General features: G+C 41.6%; 1 protein-coding gene across 1 annotated transcript in view; it reads right to left on the reverse strand.

The window, feature by feature from the left end:
• Positions 1–7,417: 7,417 nt before the first annotated feature.
• LOC102304731 (phospholipase DDHD1) overlaps positions 7,418–17,756 on the reverse strand; it is a gene marked incomplete at its 5' end in the record, with an annotated part of 16,651 nt that continues 6,312 nt past the window's right edge. The window contains 4 exon segments of the mRNA XM_005942115.3: positions 7,418–11,113; positions 15,769–16,026; positions 16,764–16,942; positions 17,098–17,162. Of these exon segments, the coding sequence (XP_005942177.2) occupies positions 10,929–11,113; positions 15,769–16,026; positions 16,764–16,942; positions 17,098–17,162 (687 nt within the window).

Consider the following 17,756-nt stretch of genomic DNA (forward strand, 5'->3'; position numbering starts at 1 on the left):
AAACAGAGAGTAGTTCAGGAGTTCAGCAGTGGGGCTAGCGTAGGTGACAAAGCAGTTCTGGTACCAGCTGCATGCCGAGCAGCAGAACAGATCTGGAGGCCACGCAATAGGCAGGCGACTGAGGAGGCGTGACCCGGGAGGTGGCCTGGCAAGAGGCCAACAGTTACTGTATAGCACGTTAGTCAGAGGCCAGTGCCTCGAAATCCTACCGTTGTTGGTCACCTGCTGTTCAGCTGGAACGTTATTATTGTTATTTACAGACAACCCGAACCATCACTGTGCTCGAATAATTTAGTGGGAGTGGCCATTCCATAAATTAATGTCTAACATTAAAAACCCAACCGCTTCTGATGGCGTTCCCCCTCCCTAGTTTATAAGTAGATTAACTGTTGCAAAAGCACTGCCAATCTCTTTTAAGTTTTCAAGTACAGATTGCTGTTGGTCTAGCCTGTCCTCAGTCAGTTGTAATTTATTAGCTATTATGACTGTTGGGGCAGAACACGGTTCAGAAAAGGGGTAGGCCCATTCAAACATGCATCATACGCCTCCCACAATTCAACCTTTCACCTTTATTTCATGTTTCTCTCTCACACACACACACACACACCCAGCACGCCCCTGCGGGCGGTTTATCCTTCAAGCTCGGGTCCTCTACCAGAGGCCTGGGAGCTTGAGGGTCCTGCGCAGTATCTTAGCTGTTCCAGGACTGCGCTCTTCTGGACAGAGATCTCCGATGTTATTCCGGGATCTGCTGGAGCCACTCGCCTAGCTTGGGAGTCCAAGCTAGGCAGTGGCTCCAGCAGATCCCGAGAACAACATCGGAGATCTCTGTCCAGAAGAGCGCAGTCCTGGGAACAGCTAAGATACTGCGCAGGACCCTCAAGCTCCCAGGCCTCTGGTAGAGGATATATATATATACACATACGTGTGTGTGTGTGTGTGTGTGTGTGTCTCATCTGTTTCAGCTTTTTTTCTGACCATCAGTTTGCCATACCAAACATTTAATAAACTGTCCAGAAAGGTCAAACAGATGTGTCCATTGTTAGGTAGTCTCTGATGTGGATTTTCATCTCTGCCCCATCAGCCCCAACACCACGCTGGGTCTGAATACAAGGAAAAAACCTGTAGATGACAAAATATGTTAAAACACTAACCATTTGACACACACACCATATTTGTTCTCAGGGCAACCCCCAAAATGAGACTTTTGTTGTCCTACTTTGTTTTTGGTTTTTTTAAGGGAAAAAAAACAAAAAAACAAAACAAAAAACAAAACAACCTTTTTTTGACCTTTTTTTTTTTTTAAAAGAAAGTCATTATGAATAAAGCATGCAGTCATACATTTATATAGAGCCTAGTCATTGTGTTTCTTACCATTTGTGTGATCTATATTAAAAAGAAATGTCTTGTGAGACACTGATGCTGTAGCTCCTCTGGGCCATTGGTGAAAGTCTCCACACACCAATTTATATAGGGCTGTGACTTGTAGTTAACAGAAGGATGGCTTGCTATGACAGGTTGATTCACAGAACAAGGGGGAAAAATTTTCAGATTGACCAGAGCTTTGAAACAGAAGTCCTTCACCACTGTCCATTACACACTCACCCCGGGGCACCGAAACACAGATAACACAGAGAGAATATTTTAGCTTCCTGAGAGACTGGGGGTGATGGAGGTCTAGCACTAACAAATGCCCCATATCCTTTGGCTTTTCAGCCCTAAAACAAAGAAACAGTTGTAGGTATAATAGCTTTCAGTCCTTAGAAGAAATAAAAAACACACAGCCATGTGTTGGTGCAATGCCGTTTAGCTGTTATAACAAAAGACACAAGGGAGAATAGACTTGTAGTAGCCTTTGTGTGAATTTTATATTAACAGTCAAACACCTCTATTAAGAGGTGTATTTAAATGTCATGATTCAGTCTTGATCAGTAGTTTATTCACTTTATGTCAATATAACTTTAAAAACTGATTTAAATTGGTGTAATTGTGTTTTAGGTTGTGGGGGCCTGTTTGTTAATTTGTTTAAACAAAGTAGTTAATATATTTGGTTTATTGTCTTTCATTTGCAGAATTACTGTGGTTTAAGGACAAGTTCACCAAAACATAGATAATACAGAGAGATTTTTAAGGCTTCCTGGGAGACTGGGGGTTGAAGCAGTTCCTATGGCTTTTCAGTTCTAAAACAAAGACAAACAGTTGCAGAAAAAAAATAAGCTTTCAGCCATTAGAACAAAAGGCAAAGCCTGATGTTGGCAAAATGGTATCTCCCCCCCCTTACCTCCTGTTGTCAGTGACACTTGTCTCTCATGAACTAGCAAAAGTGTCTGGTACAGAGGGTCTTGGACGTGCACATGCACAAAACATGCACAAGCAGGTGGGGTGTGAGTTTTGGAAATTTACTAGAACAAAAAATAAAATCAGATCAAACTGTCAAGACTTAGATTTCAAGTCTGTTAAGGTAAACTGTAAAAGGCTTGTTAGAAGCTATGAAAAACACAGATTTCTAGATGTTAGAAGACTTCTATTTTTACAGTAAATATTAATCATTAAGAGAAAAAGGTAGTCACGTATGCAGTGCTACAAAAGTTTTGTCACCCATCCAAGAGACTGACTGCAGGTTCTCCCGACCGTATGAACAGTACATTTGCATAATGATGGAAACTGGCGCTATTGGGTAACAATGGGCCAAAAGGTCAATTTCATGACCATAAGTACTATGTAGAGAAAGTTGTAAGATGGCTGCCTCTGTCATGGATTTCTGTGTGCACAGGTGGGCAGGCAGGATTGGAGGACCAAAATGCAGACTCAAAGACAGAACGCAACTCAAAACCAGCTTTATTGCTGCATGAATAAATACAGAAACTAAACTGGGAGAAACTAGAAACTAAAGCACAGGCAGAACAGACCGTTAATGAGGGAGAACAGAGGGTGACACACACTAAATACAAGAGGGGAACAGGACAAAGAGGAAACACCTGGGGAAAATAGCTGGCAACTAATCAAACATATGAGGCAGGGGGAAAAGCAAAACAGTAACAGGAGACTATATAGTAAAATAGGAAGTGAACATAACAGGCAACAGCCTTTATTATTAAAATACATAAAATATAATCAGAAAATAAGCACTAAGGATATATATTTATTTCGTAACAACATCAAGACAATGGAAAAAATGTTAACAGCTTCTATTGTATAATTTTAATACATATGTACACGTTTTTAAAGACAAACAGGCAAATGTAGCGAGTAAACGCCACCGAGTAACCACTAAGGGCCTCTATACTACTTGTGCAAACTTTCAGGCCCAAAGCTCTTACAGGAACGAGCCCAGAATAATCGGGACAAGAGGGTCAATATCAGTCAGATATGTTAAAATTTATTTTAAAAGAACACAAAGGGTTTGCAAAAGGCCTAAAACATCAAAATGGGAAAGGTCACTAACGACCACAAGATAGTCTTATTGGTGCAACCTGCCAGCAATGCAACTATCACCTGAGGGCTTGCTCTACCCCGGTGGTCCCAGATGCTCGTTGCTTTAAAAGAAACAAATCCACCCCAAATAAATACGAGCCCAACAGAACACTTATCGCATGCACTAAGTGTTTTAGTTCAGGCAATAATCGGTGGCACTAAAATCACTCTTAATAAAACTTATTCACTGCAAATCCACACAGAGCACCTCTAAAAGACCTACTTCCCCTAAGAGCCCAGCTCAGGGATTGCACATTGCCGACTAATATTGCACCAGCCCAGTAGAAATAAAAACAAACCCGGCATAAAAAAACAAACAGTTTTAAAAGGTGACCCTACTCTAAAACCAACTTGGGAGAGAAACACAACAAAAAGGAGAAGGAGGAAAAAACAGTGACAAATTCACATGTGCAGCCTGCCCTCCCGCAGACAACTGTGTTTGCTGCACACCTGGCTTATCTTGGCTTATCTTCTAAAATCACTACTTGAACCTCTGCTGTAGAGGTTTAAAACAACTGTTTGTGTAGCAGACAATTAAAACTTCTCAGGCTCTTCACCTACTCACATAACCATTGTTCACAGCCGCTCATCAGTGGAAATGAAGAGCACCAGCTGCTACTTCCTCTTTTATACCCTCCATTGGGTCCCCTGGGTCCTAAAGCCTTCCCCAATACACAAAGGTGTAGACATATTAGCAAAGGACTTAATTTCTGGAATAGCTTCAAGAACTGGTATGAATAGCACATACCTTTTGAACATCAGTTACTCGACTATATTGGATGATGCTTTTACAGGCTTCTCACATCCTACAATCCCAAAAACCGCATCCAAGTTAAATTCGATAATGATGCCGGTAGTGGACTTACGTGCTGCTTATACAATCTCTGGAGTAATCATCGAGCTTTGAGGGGACAGAAGAAAAGAAGAATTTGGCCATTGATTTCACAGGTAAGTTCAATCCAGAAATGAAATCTACAGTATAGGCAAATTCTGTACATATTCTGTTGTTGTCAATATCATTGTGTTGTCAGTTTTGATAGCTGTTTAAGAGGACCTTCCTCGCAGTGGGTTTTTATCCACCAGTCTGTTTGAATGTTTAACAAAGGGTCCAAGTAATGATTCACCAAAAACTGAAGATGTAATTAATATGGAGACGTGCAGCCAAAGATCGAAATGATGAAATCCATGGGCATTTTTTAAGTCTAAATTAAAAAAATGGAAAATAACAATCACAATACAACAGCAGCCTTAGAGTATCTAATATTTAATAGATGATAAAGCATCAAACATAGTTGTTGTTTTTTTCAGTACATTATATTACTTTAAATGATTCTCCTAATGTTATTGCACACACCTAGGTTTCTGTGTTTGTTGTTTTTTTGTGTGTGCTGTCCCCAAGTTGCATGCCCAGAAAACTGGACCCAAAACATGTAGTGTTTTTAAAAAGAGAATCTGTTGCAGTGCATTTGGAATCTGAAACATTATTTTTTCTTCCGATTGTTCATCCTCAGACCACTGAGGACATCCAAAATCAAATTTCTGAACTACAAGACTACCTGGCGATTGCAGGTTGCCTTAGTCCTGTTAGAAAGGTTGGCGACAAGCACATAATGGTTAGGAACATCTTCCAGGTCCCAGGTCACAGCAATCACTTGAACGGCATGACCTGTTCCAATATCTATTTATTCATATGCTTCTCTGCTTTAAGAATGGATGGATGGATATTTTTCCAACAAAAATCCAATATTATCCAGATGTGTTCCACCCCCTACTTTGTCACAGGCCTACAAAGGTGAAACCAGACATCTTCTACAAACAGCTCCTTTTAAGATTTTCCAGTACAGAGAACAACAGGTGAACAGCAGAAAACCAGGTGGTGGCATTTTTAAGAGATCACCTCCAGTATTCACCTTCAATTTTTATCTGATTGATTCAGTAGGAAACGTTGTAGAGTGCATGTTCAAAATTAATGTTTGCCTGTTATGATTTCTCTGGTCTTATTCTAGAGGGAGCAATCACATCCACAATTGAGAAGATAATAATATTTACAACAGGGTTCAGGGAGTTCCCTGCAGTGCAGTTTGTCCAGAGCCATCCCTGGAACTTCTTCACAGTGATCCTCAACTTCAGGATTTTTAACCAGGAATGGCAACAGCAACCACCTGTGTGAACATCTCCAAAACATTCATGCAACATATGATTCTGACTGCAGTGAGAAATGCCAGCATCTGAGCCAGACTCTGTCTGTCTCTCTCATCATGGTCACCTAAATGCACAGTAATGGCAGGTTTTGTAATAAGGCAGATCGCGCTAACATAATATGCACTGTTAGTTGATTATTTACCTGCCGCATTAACGGGAGAGGACGTGCAAACGTTACCGCTGCTGCTGGGTTGAGATTCACGAGTCCGGAGCGGAATTAAAAACACGACATTCATTTAAGGTCATCGCGTGTTTTGTGAGCAAATGCTTTTGCATATTCGTAGTGTTTCCTCCCTTAAATGAAATATCTACTTTGCAAGTATTGCAAGTTGCCCTGTTGTCATCCGTTCTCGTAAAGTATAACCAAACTTTTGAGCGTTTGAGCCGCCATGTTTCCTGCCAGGTAAATGACGCTCCGCAACGTGGTGACGTCATTCGGGGACTGGAATCGATAAGGGAATCGTTTGCAAAAATGGCAAACAATTCCAAGGAATTGAAACAGTGGGAACCGGTTCTCAACAAGAACCGGTGTTCGATACTCATCCCTAATGGTGACTTGCGCTATTTTCTTGAAGTTGGACTCTAGTGTTGTTCACCACATCCCCATTGAGTTCCCGATGAAGGATCTAAAGGTCCTGTTGACCTTGTATAGTTTGAGGCATTCCAGGATCTACATGCGGGGCATTGAGTCATAGGCCTTGCTGTACCTGGGTTGACAGCACTAGCTAGTGTTTCGCTCTAGTATTCCTACCAATTCCTTTCTGTGTCCTGCTCATTTTTTTAGCCATGTGCCTGTTCATCTTTGCTGCTATATGTGTAAAACATTTTCGACATGGTGAGCGAGACATATTGTGTTGGACATATAACATAGATTAGTAATAACTAATGTTGTTTTTGTTGTTGTTGTTTCTGTCCAAAAATGGTTTGAACGGGGTTAAACATTTCAAGCAGATTAATATAATTTTTATTTAAAAATTCTCCCTTATCTTTTATTACACCCATAATAGTATGTGCTAAATCAGAAGTGTGTTCTGCATATACAAATTAAATCTTTCACAATGTAAAATGAAGACCAGAGAAAGAAGTGTATGTTCCTGGTTTTTTAATCATAAAATGGAAAAAAAAAAAAAACAAGAATCTAATAAGAGCCACATCAATCACGAAGGAACTGTACAATGTAGGCAGAAGGGGGTAGCTAGACAGAAACATGGTGTTAGCTAGACTTCTCATTTCATCAGTTGCAAAGTAACATTTGACATAACTACATTTATTAAAAAAAAAAAAAGACTGAAAAAGTTGTCACTGTACAAAATGTAAACAGCATCGTTGATGGGTCCAAAAGACATATTCTGTTTCTCAATGTGATATGGAAACCTATTAATTCTCAATATTGTTAGTGTTTTCATTTTGCTTCCAGGGTGTCAGGTTTATATAGTGGATTGTTTTTTATGCTTAGAAATATTTACTCATAATGCTTAGAGTTATAATCAATGTCATGTGGTAGAGGTTGATCCTTAGTAGTCTGTGGAGACTCTGTGTGCCTCCCAGAGCACTCTGGCATGCACACACAACTTAAGGTCAGGAGAGAGGTTATATCTGCTCTTACTGATTTATGGTATAGCAAACACACGTATATCTGTTTTAGTCTAAGTGCCTTTTGTTTAGATGAACTGCTGGACTTCCAGACCAGCAGGTTTAGGGAAGTCGTTTATGGGGTCACACTTGACCCCACACACACACACACACACACACACACACAGACAGGTATTCTTTGTCCACATGTATACCTATATGAAACGTCATATGTTAATGAACCTATGCATATTCATGTGACCACAATAAAAGGAGTGCTACAGGGAACCGGGCTGAGAGGCTGACGGAGGTCAAGTGGGTGGAACGAGGCAGGCCTCCCTCATGCATGAGTAACACAAAGAACTTTGCCTACTCGCGTCTTGCTTTTGCTGTGTAGTTGAATTGTCTTGAACGTTCCAGCGAATGGGTTTAAGCTACAAACCTATCACGGGGTAATGCAGAAAAGGAGAAAAGCCTCCAGTCACATTCCAACGCAAAAGATACACGCAGCAAAGGGGACCACCATCAGCACCAGTGATAGTTAAAGGGCAGTCTGCCACCCAGTACTGTTAATAATGCAATCTAATGATTCTATGATTTAAAGTCATACAGTATGTATCATCATGCATCATTCATGAAAACCGTCTTCATTTACCATGTATCCTTGCTATGCTACATTTTACAGCAATGCAGAGTATTTGGCCACCCCACATCATCAGACATTTAGGGCCTTTTCCTAACAATTTTTAGAAAACATAATATTTCATGTCCAACATATTTGATATTAGATCTGATTTTATTCAATATTAAACTGAGGATGAAAACATCACTATATTTTTTATAAACATTTAAAATAATAGTACATTTGAATTCAAGGGTACTTTTTGTAGGTTTTGGTATTCAAAACAATTGACAAGCTGACTGGACTTTTTAAGGTACAAGCTAAAAATGCAAAAACAAACAAACAACAACCTATTCTCAAATTCAGAACTGTTCTACACACAGAAAGGATATATAATTTATCCTTACTGTGCAGAACCTAGACCTCTCTTGGTTGAAACTGTTTTTTTGTTGTTGTTAGCTGTCTCCTAATTTTTGTTGGCCCCCAAATTCTCTACACCGATGCATATATAGGACATCACATATAATGGGTTTCAACTAAAAAACAAAAGTGCAAACACATATTACAAGGGATCAGTGAAAACAAGTTAAAACATTTAACTGGCAGGTTAAACTTTTCTCTGAATTCTAATGTATGCATAGTACATTAGCAAATTTAGTGTGAGGTGTTAGTGTCAGATTCTCTGCATGCTTGTGTCTTTACAGTTCAGCTAATGTACATGGCACATCTCCATTGAATGCTTTGAGTTAGGTAAAGTGGCCTTTAAGAAAATTGTTTAAAATTGAATTGGCGCACAAAGCTATTCTCTGGGTAACACAGAATCTACAAACAGGTTTTAGTTTTTACTAATATATAGACTCACACTAGGCATTGTTGTTCAGTATTATTGATTTGAAGAGGTTATTAAATTAACAGTTATTTTGTTTTGTTTGGTGTTACATAATTTGTTAGTATTTGTTATTACCTTATGTGCTTACGTCCTGGACTGATCAGCCAGTAGTTATATCCCCTGTGTTTGTTGTGTTAGGGCAGTTATAATTGGGTAAATCAAACCTATAGATGGGACTTTGTGAAACACTGAAACACTCAAAGCATTTGTGCCAGAGTTGTATTGAGGCTTTGAAACAATCTGTAACCCGTCTCCATGATGACATCTGCTGGCCAACCTTCACTACACCAGTACACTACACTGGCACAGACGAGCTCTGCACAATTCCAAACAAAGCTACTCATCATACCAGACTGTTAATAATTATGATCAACACATATTTTGGAGGCCAGAAAAATATTGGGACCATTAAAGATGGGTGGCAGCCTGTGACTATAGTGATCGGTGTACTTCAGCAAAATTTTTCCTCTGTTAATAGTCATATTGCTTTCAGCAACTTAATTTACAAAGAAAATCATTCTTAGAAAAGACCGCTGTGTTTACTGGAATAACCACAGAGGTTTCCAGCTGTCTGGAGCTCAGTCTGTCTCGTTTTTTCCTCAAAGCCTTCAAACTTTGGACGTCTTTGGTTGATTTTGAAGCTTTCCAGGTGTTAGTGTCAGCTTTTTGCTAGAAGCCCCCAGTCTCTGTCTTGATGCTAGTAATCATTCAAAAGAGGTCTTTACATATTATGTATATATCTATATAATATTGGATTGATTACACTATAGATTCCAGTGTTTAATTGAAGTAATTACAAATGACTCAGATTCTTGAAACATTGGAATCCTGGTGCTTTGTAATGCCTAGAAGGAGCAGGTTTGGCACCGGTTGAAATTGGGGTGAAGTGCACCAAAACCTTGTTTAGTTGTGGTCATGCGACCCAGGTGTTTTGAACCATGCTTCGGAGCAGTGTTTCAAAACATCTGCACTTCACAAGCTTGACACAGTGTCGAAACACCATTTCCTCTCCGGTTTATGGGATATCTGCTTTAAGGCACACATTTGTAAAACTACCTTCTCCTACACCAACTACAGGGGCCTGGCTAGGTACAGGTTTTTCAAGGGTGCAGTGCTGGGTCTCCATAACTACAAACAGGCTAAATTTAGTATCGCTATTACAAAAGGAGGAGGAACCATTAAAGAAGCCATGCTACACATATATATTCGGTGCAAAGGAGGTAGAACTATACAGCAGTGAACCAACAACAAGTCGCATTCAGAGGGTTAGTGGTTAGGGTTTTAGAGTGATGTTATTTTAATTTATATAGTACCAAATTACAACAGCAGTCTCCTCAAGGATTTATGAGATTGGTAGTCTTTAGATTCCCAAGCATAATTCTGTCATGGAAATCCCTGCATGGTTCAGGAACACTTCCAGAAATCACTGTCTGAACACAGTTTGTTGTGCCATCTACATATGCAGATTAAAGCTCTATTATGCAAAAAAGGAAGCCATATGTGAACATGATCACTTTTCTCTGGGTCAAAGCTCAGAGAAGACAGTCTCAGTCCATTCTTTGTCTCAGAATGGACAAAATAGAAAAACGTTCTCTGAACACACAACAGAAATTTGAAATTGTTTTTGGAAAACATGAATACCTTATCCTCAGGACTAACGATAAGAGGCGTCACCCAGCTTGTTATCAGCACCCAGTTAAAAGCCTGCATTTCTGATGGTACAGGGTTTCATTTGTGCCTATGCAATTGGCAACCTGTGTATCTGGGAAGGCACCATCAATGCTGAAATGTATATAGAGGTTTTAGAGCAACACAACATAGACCGACAAGAATGAGGCAGCATTCCTCTCGCAGAAGTCCAGCTACAACAGAAAAGGTAGTGGTGCACAGTGGTAAACGTGAAACTGTGCAAACTTTTTGAGACTTGGTTACAAGTCTCAAAAAAATTAAAAAGGCCTTGGTTTTTTTATGGTAAATTTTCTCAGTGTTAACATCTGATATGTTTTCTTTGTTGCATTGTGAATAAAACGGAATTTGAAATTTGAAAATTCTGTTTTCATTTACACTTTATACAGCATCCCAACATTTTTGAAATTGAATTTGGATTTCAAAAGTTGGAAAAAGAAAGTAAATTGACTCAGGCGTACAGGTCCCACTCTCACTTTGCACTTATGTGGCGTCTGAGTTGTCTTCAGCAGGTTCAGGAAGCTCATGTTGTCTGTACATAAAGGTGAGGAGAAACAGAGCCACATCATATGAGCACCAATAGGCTGTATGTGAAGTCACAGCTGACCAATAGCGGCTTTCTACTAATCCCTCTCGCAGCTCGAAGTCAATGCGTCTCTCCAATTCCACTGCAACAGAAGAAATGCCATATTAGGATCTAAGATCATGTGAGCCAGGCTGGTGCTGAATACTCATACTGAAGAAGTTCATTTGACTTTTTTTCACTATGCAACATGTGGTTTCCATTTCAGTTTACTGGAGCAATAAAATTTCTACTTTTGGCCTAAACTCTTACTATTAACCAGACATTGAATATTTTGTAGGTATGCATTAGTAAACTACAGTAGATCATAAAACATATTTATAAATACTGAATGTAATACATTTGTAACCACCAACCTTTCTTTCTCATCAAAAAATTTAATAGAATAGCCCTTTATTGTCATTGTACATGTACAACAAAATTGTGGGTGCACAAAACCAGCTGTGCAGGAATAATCGTTGCCCTGTACCTGTGACATGTGCAATGACAATGAATGAAGTTGAATTCTATTCTATTCTATTCTATAAAATATAAATAGCAGACAGCGGGAATAAATAACAAAGAGGAGAAATATATACAATCAAGAGGAATATATAAAAAGCAATAGAGTGCTTGGAAGTACTGCAAAGAAAAAATACTTCTGAAGACAGTCCGTGTGTGTGTGTGTGGCCTGACTGATGGGGGTTACTCCGACTATGGCTCAGATTAGTGAGGTGGGTGGGGTGTGGGGGAGCCAAGGAGAAGGATCTGTTTGTGAATCTTGAGGTGTGGGACCTGACTGACTTTAGGTGCCAACCAGAGGGCAGCAGGTCGAACAGGTAGTGGGCGTCGTGCAAGGGGTCACCTGTGATGGCCCTAGTTTTCTTGAGACAGGAGGAGCTGGCGATGGCCTCCAGGGGTGGCAGAGGGCAGCCAATGATTTTTTGGGCAGTGTTAATTAACCTCTGTGCAGCCTTTTTTTTTTCTCAGTTGTGGCCCCTGCATACCAGACACCCATGCAGAGCACAATCTCCACTAAGGAGTGGTAGAAGGCCAGCAGCAGCTTCTGGTCCAGGTTACTCTTCCTCGGGACACAGAGGCAGTGCAGCTGCTGCTTGGCCTTGTTTACCAGGGCGATGGTGTTGTGGGTCCAGGTGAGATTGGCGGAGATGTGAGTGCCCAGAAACCTGAAGGTGGAGACAGATTACACCTATATTTCATTTATGATGCAAGGGAATTGGACCTCCCCTCCGCGAATCGCTACCTTATCATGTTGGAGGGATTTGTGTGTCCCAGGGATCCCCGGGGCTATGTTGTCTGTTTTTTTCCCCCCTCTGGTAGGGTTTCCCATGGCACATTGTCTGGGGAGGGTGCCCGAGGGCAACCTTCTGGTGGCTGGGCCTTAGTCCATTGGGCCTGGCTGGGCACAGCCAGAAAAAGGGACATGGACCCATCCTCCTGCAGGCCTACCACCCGCACAAGGCACCGTAGGGGTCGGGTGCATTGTGAGCCGGGCGGCGGCGAGGAGCATAGGACCTGGGTGTGTCTGCTTTGGGGTATCTGCTTTTCGCGGATGATGTGGTTCTGTTGGCTTCATCGGGTGATGGCCTCCAGCTCGCTTTGGAATGGTTTGGAGTGTGAAGCGGTGGGAATGAGAATCAACACCTCCAAATCTGAGGCCATGGTCCTCAGCCAGAAAAGGGTGCTGTGCCCTCTTCGGGTCAACGATGAGTTCTTGCCCCAAGTGGAAGAGTTTAAGTATCTTGGGGTGTTGTTCACGAGTGACGGGAGGAGGAGCAAGAGATTGACAGACTGATTTGTGCTGCGGCTGCAGTGATGCGGACACTGTACCGGTCGCCTATGGTCACGAGCTGTGGGTCATGACTGAAAGAACGAGACCGTGGATACAGGTGGCGGAAATGGGCTTCCTCCGAAGGGTGGCTGGCCTCTCCCTTAGAGATACGGTGAGAAGTTTGGCCATCCAAGAGGAGCTCAGTGTAGAGTCGCTGCTCCTTCACATCGAAAGGAGCTAGTTGAGGTGGTTCGGGCATCTGAAAAGGATGGGAGCCTCCTGGGTGAGGTAGTCCGGGCATGTCCACCGGGTGAAGGCCCCAGGGCAGACCCAGGACACGCTGGAGAGATTATATCTCTCAGCTGGCCTTGGAACGCTTTGGTGTCTCCCCGGACACCTGGTCGAGGAGGAAGTGGCTGGGGAGAGGGAGGTCTGGGCTTCTCTGCTTGGGCTGCCACCCCTGCAACCTGACCCCGGATAATAGGAAGGAAGGAAGGATGGATGGGTGGGAGGGAATTGGACCTGTCTGTGCCTCCTGAAGTCCATGATGAGTTCTTTTGAGGTTCAGGTTATTTTCTGAGTGCCAGTGGGACAAACTCTTTACCTCCACCCTGCATGCTGTCTCATGTTCATCAAAGATGAGCTCAATCACAGTGCTATTGACATACTTGATGATGACATTGGTTGTGTGGGTTGGTGTATAGTCATAGGTGTAGAGGACATACAGTAGGGGGCTGAGAATGCAACCCTCTGGGGACCCGATGCTGAGTGAGAGTAGAGTGGAGAGGTGGGGGTCAAGTCGGACTGATTGAGGCCAGTTGGTTAGGAAATCTTTGATGCAGGAGCAGGAGGCAGGGGGCATGTGGAGGTGGTCCAGTTTGGTGGGAAAGGATGTCTGGGATTATGGCGTTGAATGCTGAGTCCACAAAGAGCTTCCTCTCGCAGCTCTTCCTAGTGATGGTAATGAAATACTCTGTAGGCCGATTTGCTCTGTAAGCAAACTGGTGGGGGTCAAGAGAGGGAGGTAGGCAGTCTTTGATGTGCTGAGACACTATCTGCTCAAAACACTTCATTGCAGTGCAGTGGCAGACCCTGTATTTATTTAAGAGGACCCAAACACAGACGCTCAAGGCAGGAATCAGGTTTAACAAAAAACAAGCTGTTTATTGATGGCCAAAACACATGCGAAACAAAGGCAAAAGAACATGGAGATAAACTAAACTAAAAATCTAAACTGGGGAAAAACTAACCAAGGTCTAGTCTAAGGAGCTTGGAAAAGCGTCAGGATTTTTTAAAGTTTTCTTGAAGACGTTTTACATCTCATCCAAGAAGCTTCTTCAGTTCTAAGAGCAATTGGTGGAGATTCCCAGATTTAAGCCTTGTGGAGTGTCCACATGAGGGTCATGGACCCCTTATTGTTCCTCTACCTAATCACATGAGCCAAGGTGTGAAAACAGGTGTGGGTGAACAAATTGTAAGACCTTGCCTCACCCTATCATGTGATTTACTGAAGTCAAATGACCCAGGATGTGAGTGGGCTTTAAAGTGTCTGGGAAGGATCTCAAAACTGGATTACAGAGGGTTGACAGTTGGTGTCCTAAGCCCCGCCCTCTGTTCAATAATGGTCATTCAAAGTGGACATAGATGGCTTCTTTTACTCCTCTTTCAAATCATCTGTCTTATCTGTCCTAAATGTGAACACTGGCATCCTCGAAAGAGTGACCTGTGTCCTTTAGATGCAGATGGATAGCCGAGTCTTGTACCCTGGTGATGGCTCTTCTATGTTGTGCCATGTGTTTATCCAGTCTCTCCAATGTAGAGGTCCTAGCATTCCTCACTGCACTGTATAGCATATACCATGTTGTTAAGTTTATGTTTAAGAGTTTTGTCTTTGGAATGAACCAGTTTGTATCTGAGTGTGTGGCTGGGAGTACACTGGGATGTTGTGCTTGGAGAAGACTCTGCGTTTTTCTGATAAACCGGCTACATAGGGGATGACAATGTTGTTGACTTTGTCTTTCTGATCCTCCCTAGTTGGTGTCTGATCTTCTTTTCTGTGCGTCTTTGCTGACTTGATGAAAGTCCAATTAGGATAACCACATGTTTTAAGAGCTTCCTTTACACGTGTGTGTTCCCTCAGTCCCGATTACTCCAAGTTTGTGTTCCAGAGGGTGGTGGGAGTCAAAGAGGAGGTATTGGTCCATGTGTGTGGGTTTCCAGTAAACTTCAGTGTTGAGGTTTCCATTCTCTTCAATGTGCACGGCACAGTCCAGGAATGGCAACCTGTTATCATTTGTGTCTTCCCTGGTGAACTTTATGTTTTATCCACAGAGTTAATGTCTGCAGTGAAGGATCCAAGAAGTATAATCCTTCACAGCTCACATCACTGGAGGTTTCCTCCGGTTATGAGGTTTTTCTGCCCACTGTTGCTTGCTCGTAGGCGGGTCATGTGATTGTTGAGGTTTCTTTCTGATACTGGAGGATCTTTACAATATAAAACACCTTGAAGCAACTGTTGTTATGAAATGGCACTATATACATAGAACTGAACTGAACTGACTTAACAGAACAAACATGATTTTGACTCACAAAAAAGTTTCTGAAAAATGATTACAGGGAGATAAAAGAAATGGTAAATGGGCTGGTTCTTATATAGTACTCTTTTACTCAAGCACTTTATACATGTCTCATTCACCCATTTACTACTCTCTACTTGTAGAGATTATAGCTAAGTACTTTCTAATTATCATTCACACAGATTCTGTGTGACACACACATTCTGATGAATGCATCAGGAGCAACTCAGAGTTCTTGCCCAAGGATGCTTTAGCATTCAGACTCAGCCTGGGATTGAACTACCAGCCTTCTGATTAGTGGATGATCTGCTCTAGCCCCTGAAGAGCAGCTACGTTGGTTTAAGATCTCAATAACCACAGCAAATCATAGATGCTTTACTTTACAGCACTTACATGAGGTGATGTCCAAGACAGCTGAGGTGGACTGGGACATGGCAGGCTCCACCTCCCTTCTTTCCTCCATTATTTGTTTGTCTTTGTCTTCTTTCTCTGCCATTGCTACTTCTTCCTCTCCTGTTCCCACATTTTTTACATCAGAGGTCCCACTCTCAGAATCTGATGGCTCCTCCTCCACTCCACCCACCTGGCCGCTGGAACGGGAAAAGCGGGAAAATAGGATTCCTCCAATTCCCTTTCCGAGACTTGCAGCACCTTAGGGGTAATTAGATTTATGCATTAGATCATCTTATTTTGTATTCCTAATCTAAAGTTCTTCATTAACAATATTTACTGTGTTCAAAAAAGTCGTGTGTCTTCTGCCCTTTTCTTCTTTCAACTGCTCCCTTTTGGGGTTTTCCGGATACCCACAACCAAGGTATTGGGCAGTAATGGAAAAAGCTGGATTGATGCACCAACCGTATTAATTCTCAAGGGAGCCTCAGGGAGTCACTCGAAGGGGGCAAAAGGGCAACAGGTTCATGACCCTTGTCTGTGGACCACAACTGTGGCAGCAAAATGTCACCTTGAAATGCTTGTTTTTATCGTTCTAGTGCTCTACAAATTTCATGACCTAAAAACGCTTGGCTTGTCTCATCTTAAATTTTTGGGAGCTTAGTGGAGTGAAGTTCTAATAGTGTTAGAAGCAGTACCTCTATATCTGCTGTGTAATATCAAATGTCTTTTATCCAGTTAAAGTTACTCTCCAGAGCTAATTGCTTCTATTGATTTGTTTAGAAACTGTTTACTGCCCAGTGCTGGGGCTGCTACAATATCAGCAGCTCAAGCATCTTCTGTTTCTCTCAGCTTACATCAGCTGATTTTACTTGGCGTTCATATCCATTTCAGATATTATTATTTCACTAAACTGATTTTTAAACATAAGAAGTTGAAAAAATCACATATATATAATGTTCTCCTATCATCTATGACTCTATTGCCGAAATCCTCACCCATAATGCTGGCTTTGCCCAGGTTGGTGATTGACTCTCCATAGTGCCGCCGGGGCTGGGGGGGAGACGTGCAAGGGCTAGGGATGCTCTCTGAATCTGAGACAGACACAGTCTCCTTCAGGGGATTGAGCAGCGTGGGCCGGATCAGATCATACAGTGCCGGGTTGGTAGTGTTGTACCTGCACATCACATCAACCTCTGCTCAATGAAACATTTCGCCCTTACTTAAATGACATGATAGTTATTACTACACACAAAACCAAAAAGTTTATTTTATTCTAGCCTTTACAGCTGGAAAACATCTTTTATATACAAGACACTTGACATTTCTTACCAGTGGATCTGAACAGGTGCAATGTTACTGTAGTGCTTTAAGATTAGAGGCTCCAGTCTGTACGCCTAAAACAAACAAATGTTTAAACTCATTAGGTATTTTAAAGACACAATTTAATCATGACTGTAAGCTTGTCTTTAAATTTTTTAAATTTATATTAGTGTAATACTACCGTAACCTTTTGTAACATTATCTTTGTCAGTATTCATTGAACAAGATATGAATAGCTTGATCATTAAAATAGGTACTTATTATCTCAGCAGGTTAATAAGATACATAACTGTGGCGCTTCAGCCACAACAGCTCCCACTTTGGACCCATGATACAGACATCCTCTCTACTTTTAATATTTGGCTTCAAACGTTGCTTTTTGCTAAAGCATATTTGAATTTGAATTTATTTATTTAAAAGGGACAGTGCAGTTTTACGGAGCCCCGCAGGGGACATGGGAGAAAAAAAAATTAAGATGGACTTTTGCGAGATCTAACTCGGGATCTCGCAAAAGTTTTGCAAGATCTCGTAAAACAAACAACTTTTGCGAGATCTTGCAAAACCGCAAAGGTTTTGCAAGATCTCGCAAAAGTTGAATTCCAACAATTACTTAGTTGTAATATTACTCTTTCTGGGTCACAAAATAAACTTTTAAGATATTTTGAGGC

Source organism: Haplochromis burtoni, unplaced genomic scaffold, assembly GCF_018398535.1.
Source record: "Haplochromis burtoni strain Fernald_Lab_line unplaced genomic scaffold, NCSU_Asbu1 Contig_317, whole genome shotgun sequence".
NCBI lineage: Eukaryota > Metazoa > Chordata > Actinopteri > Cichliformes > Cichlidae > Haplochromis > Haplochromis burtoni.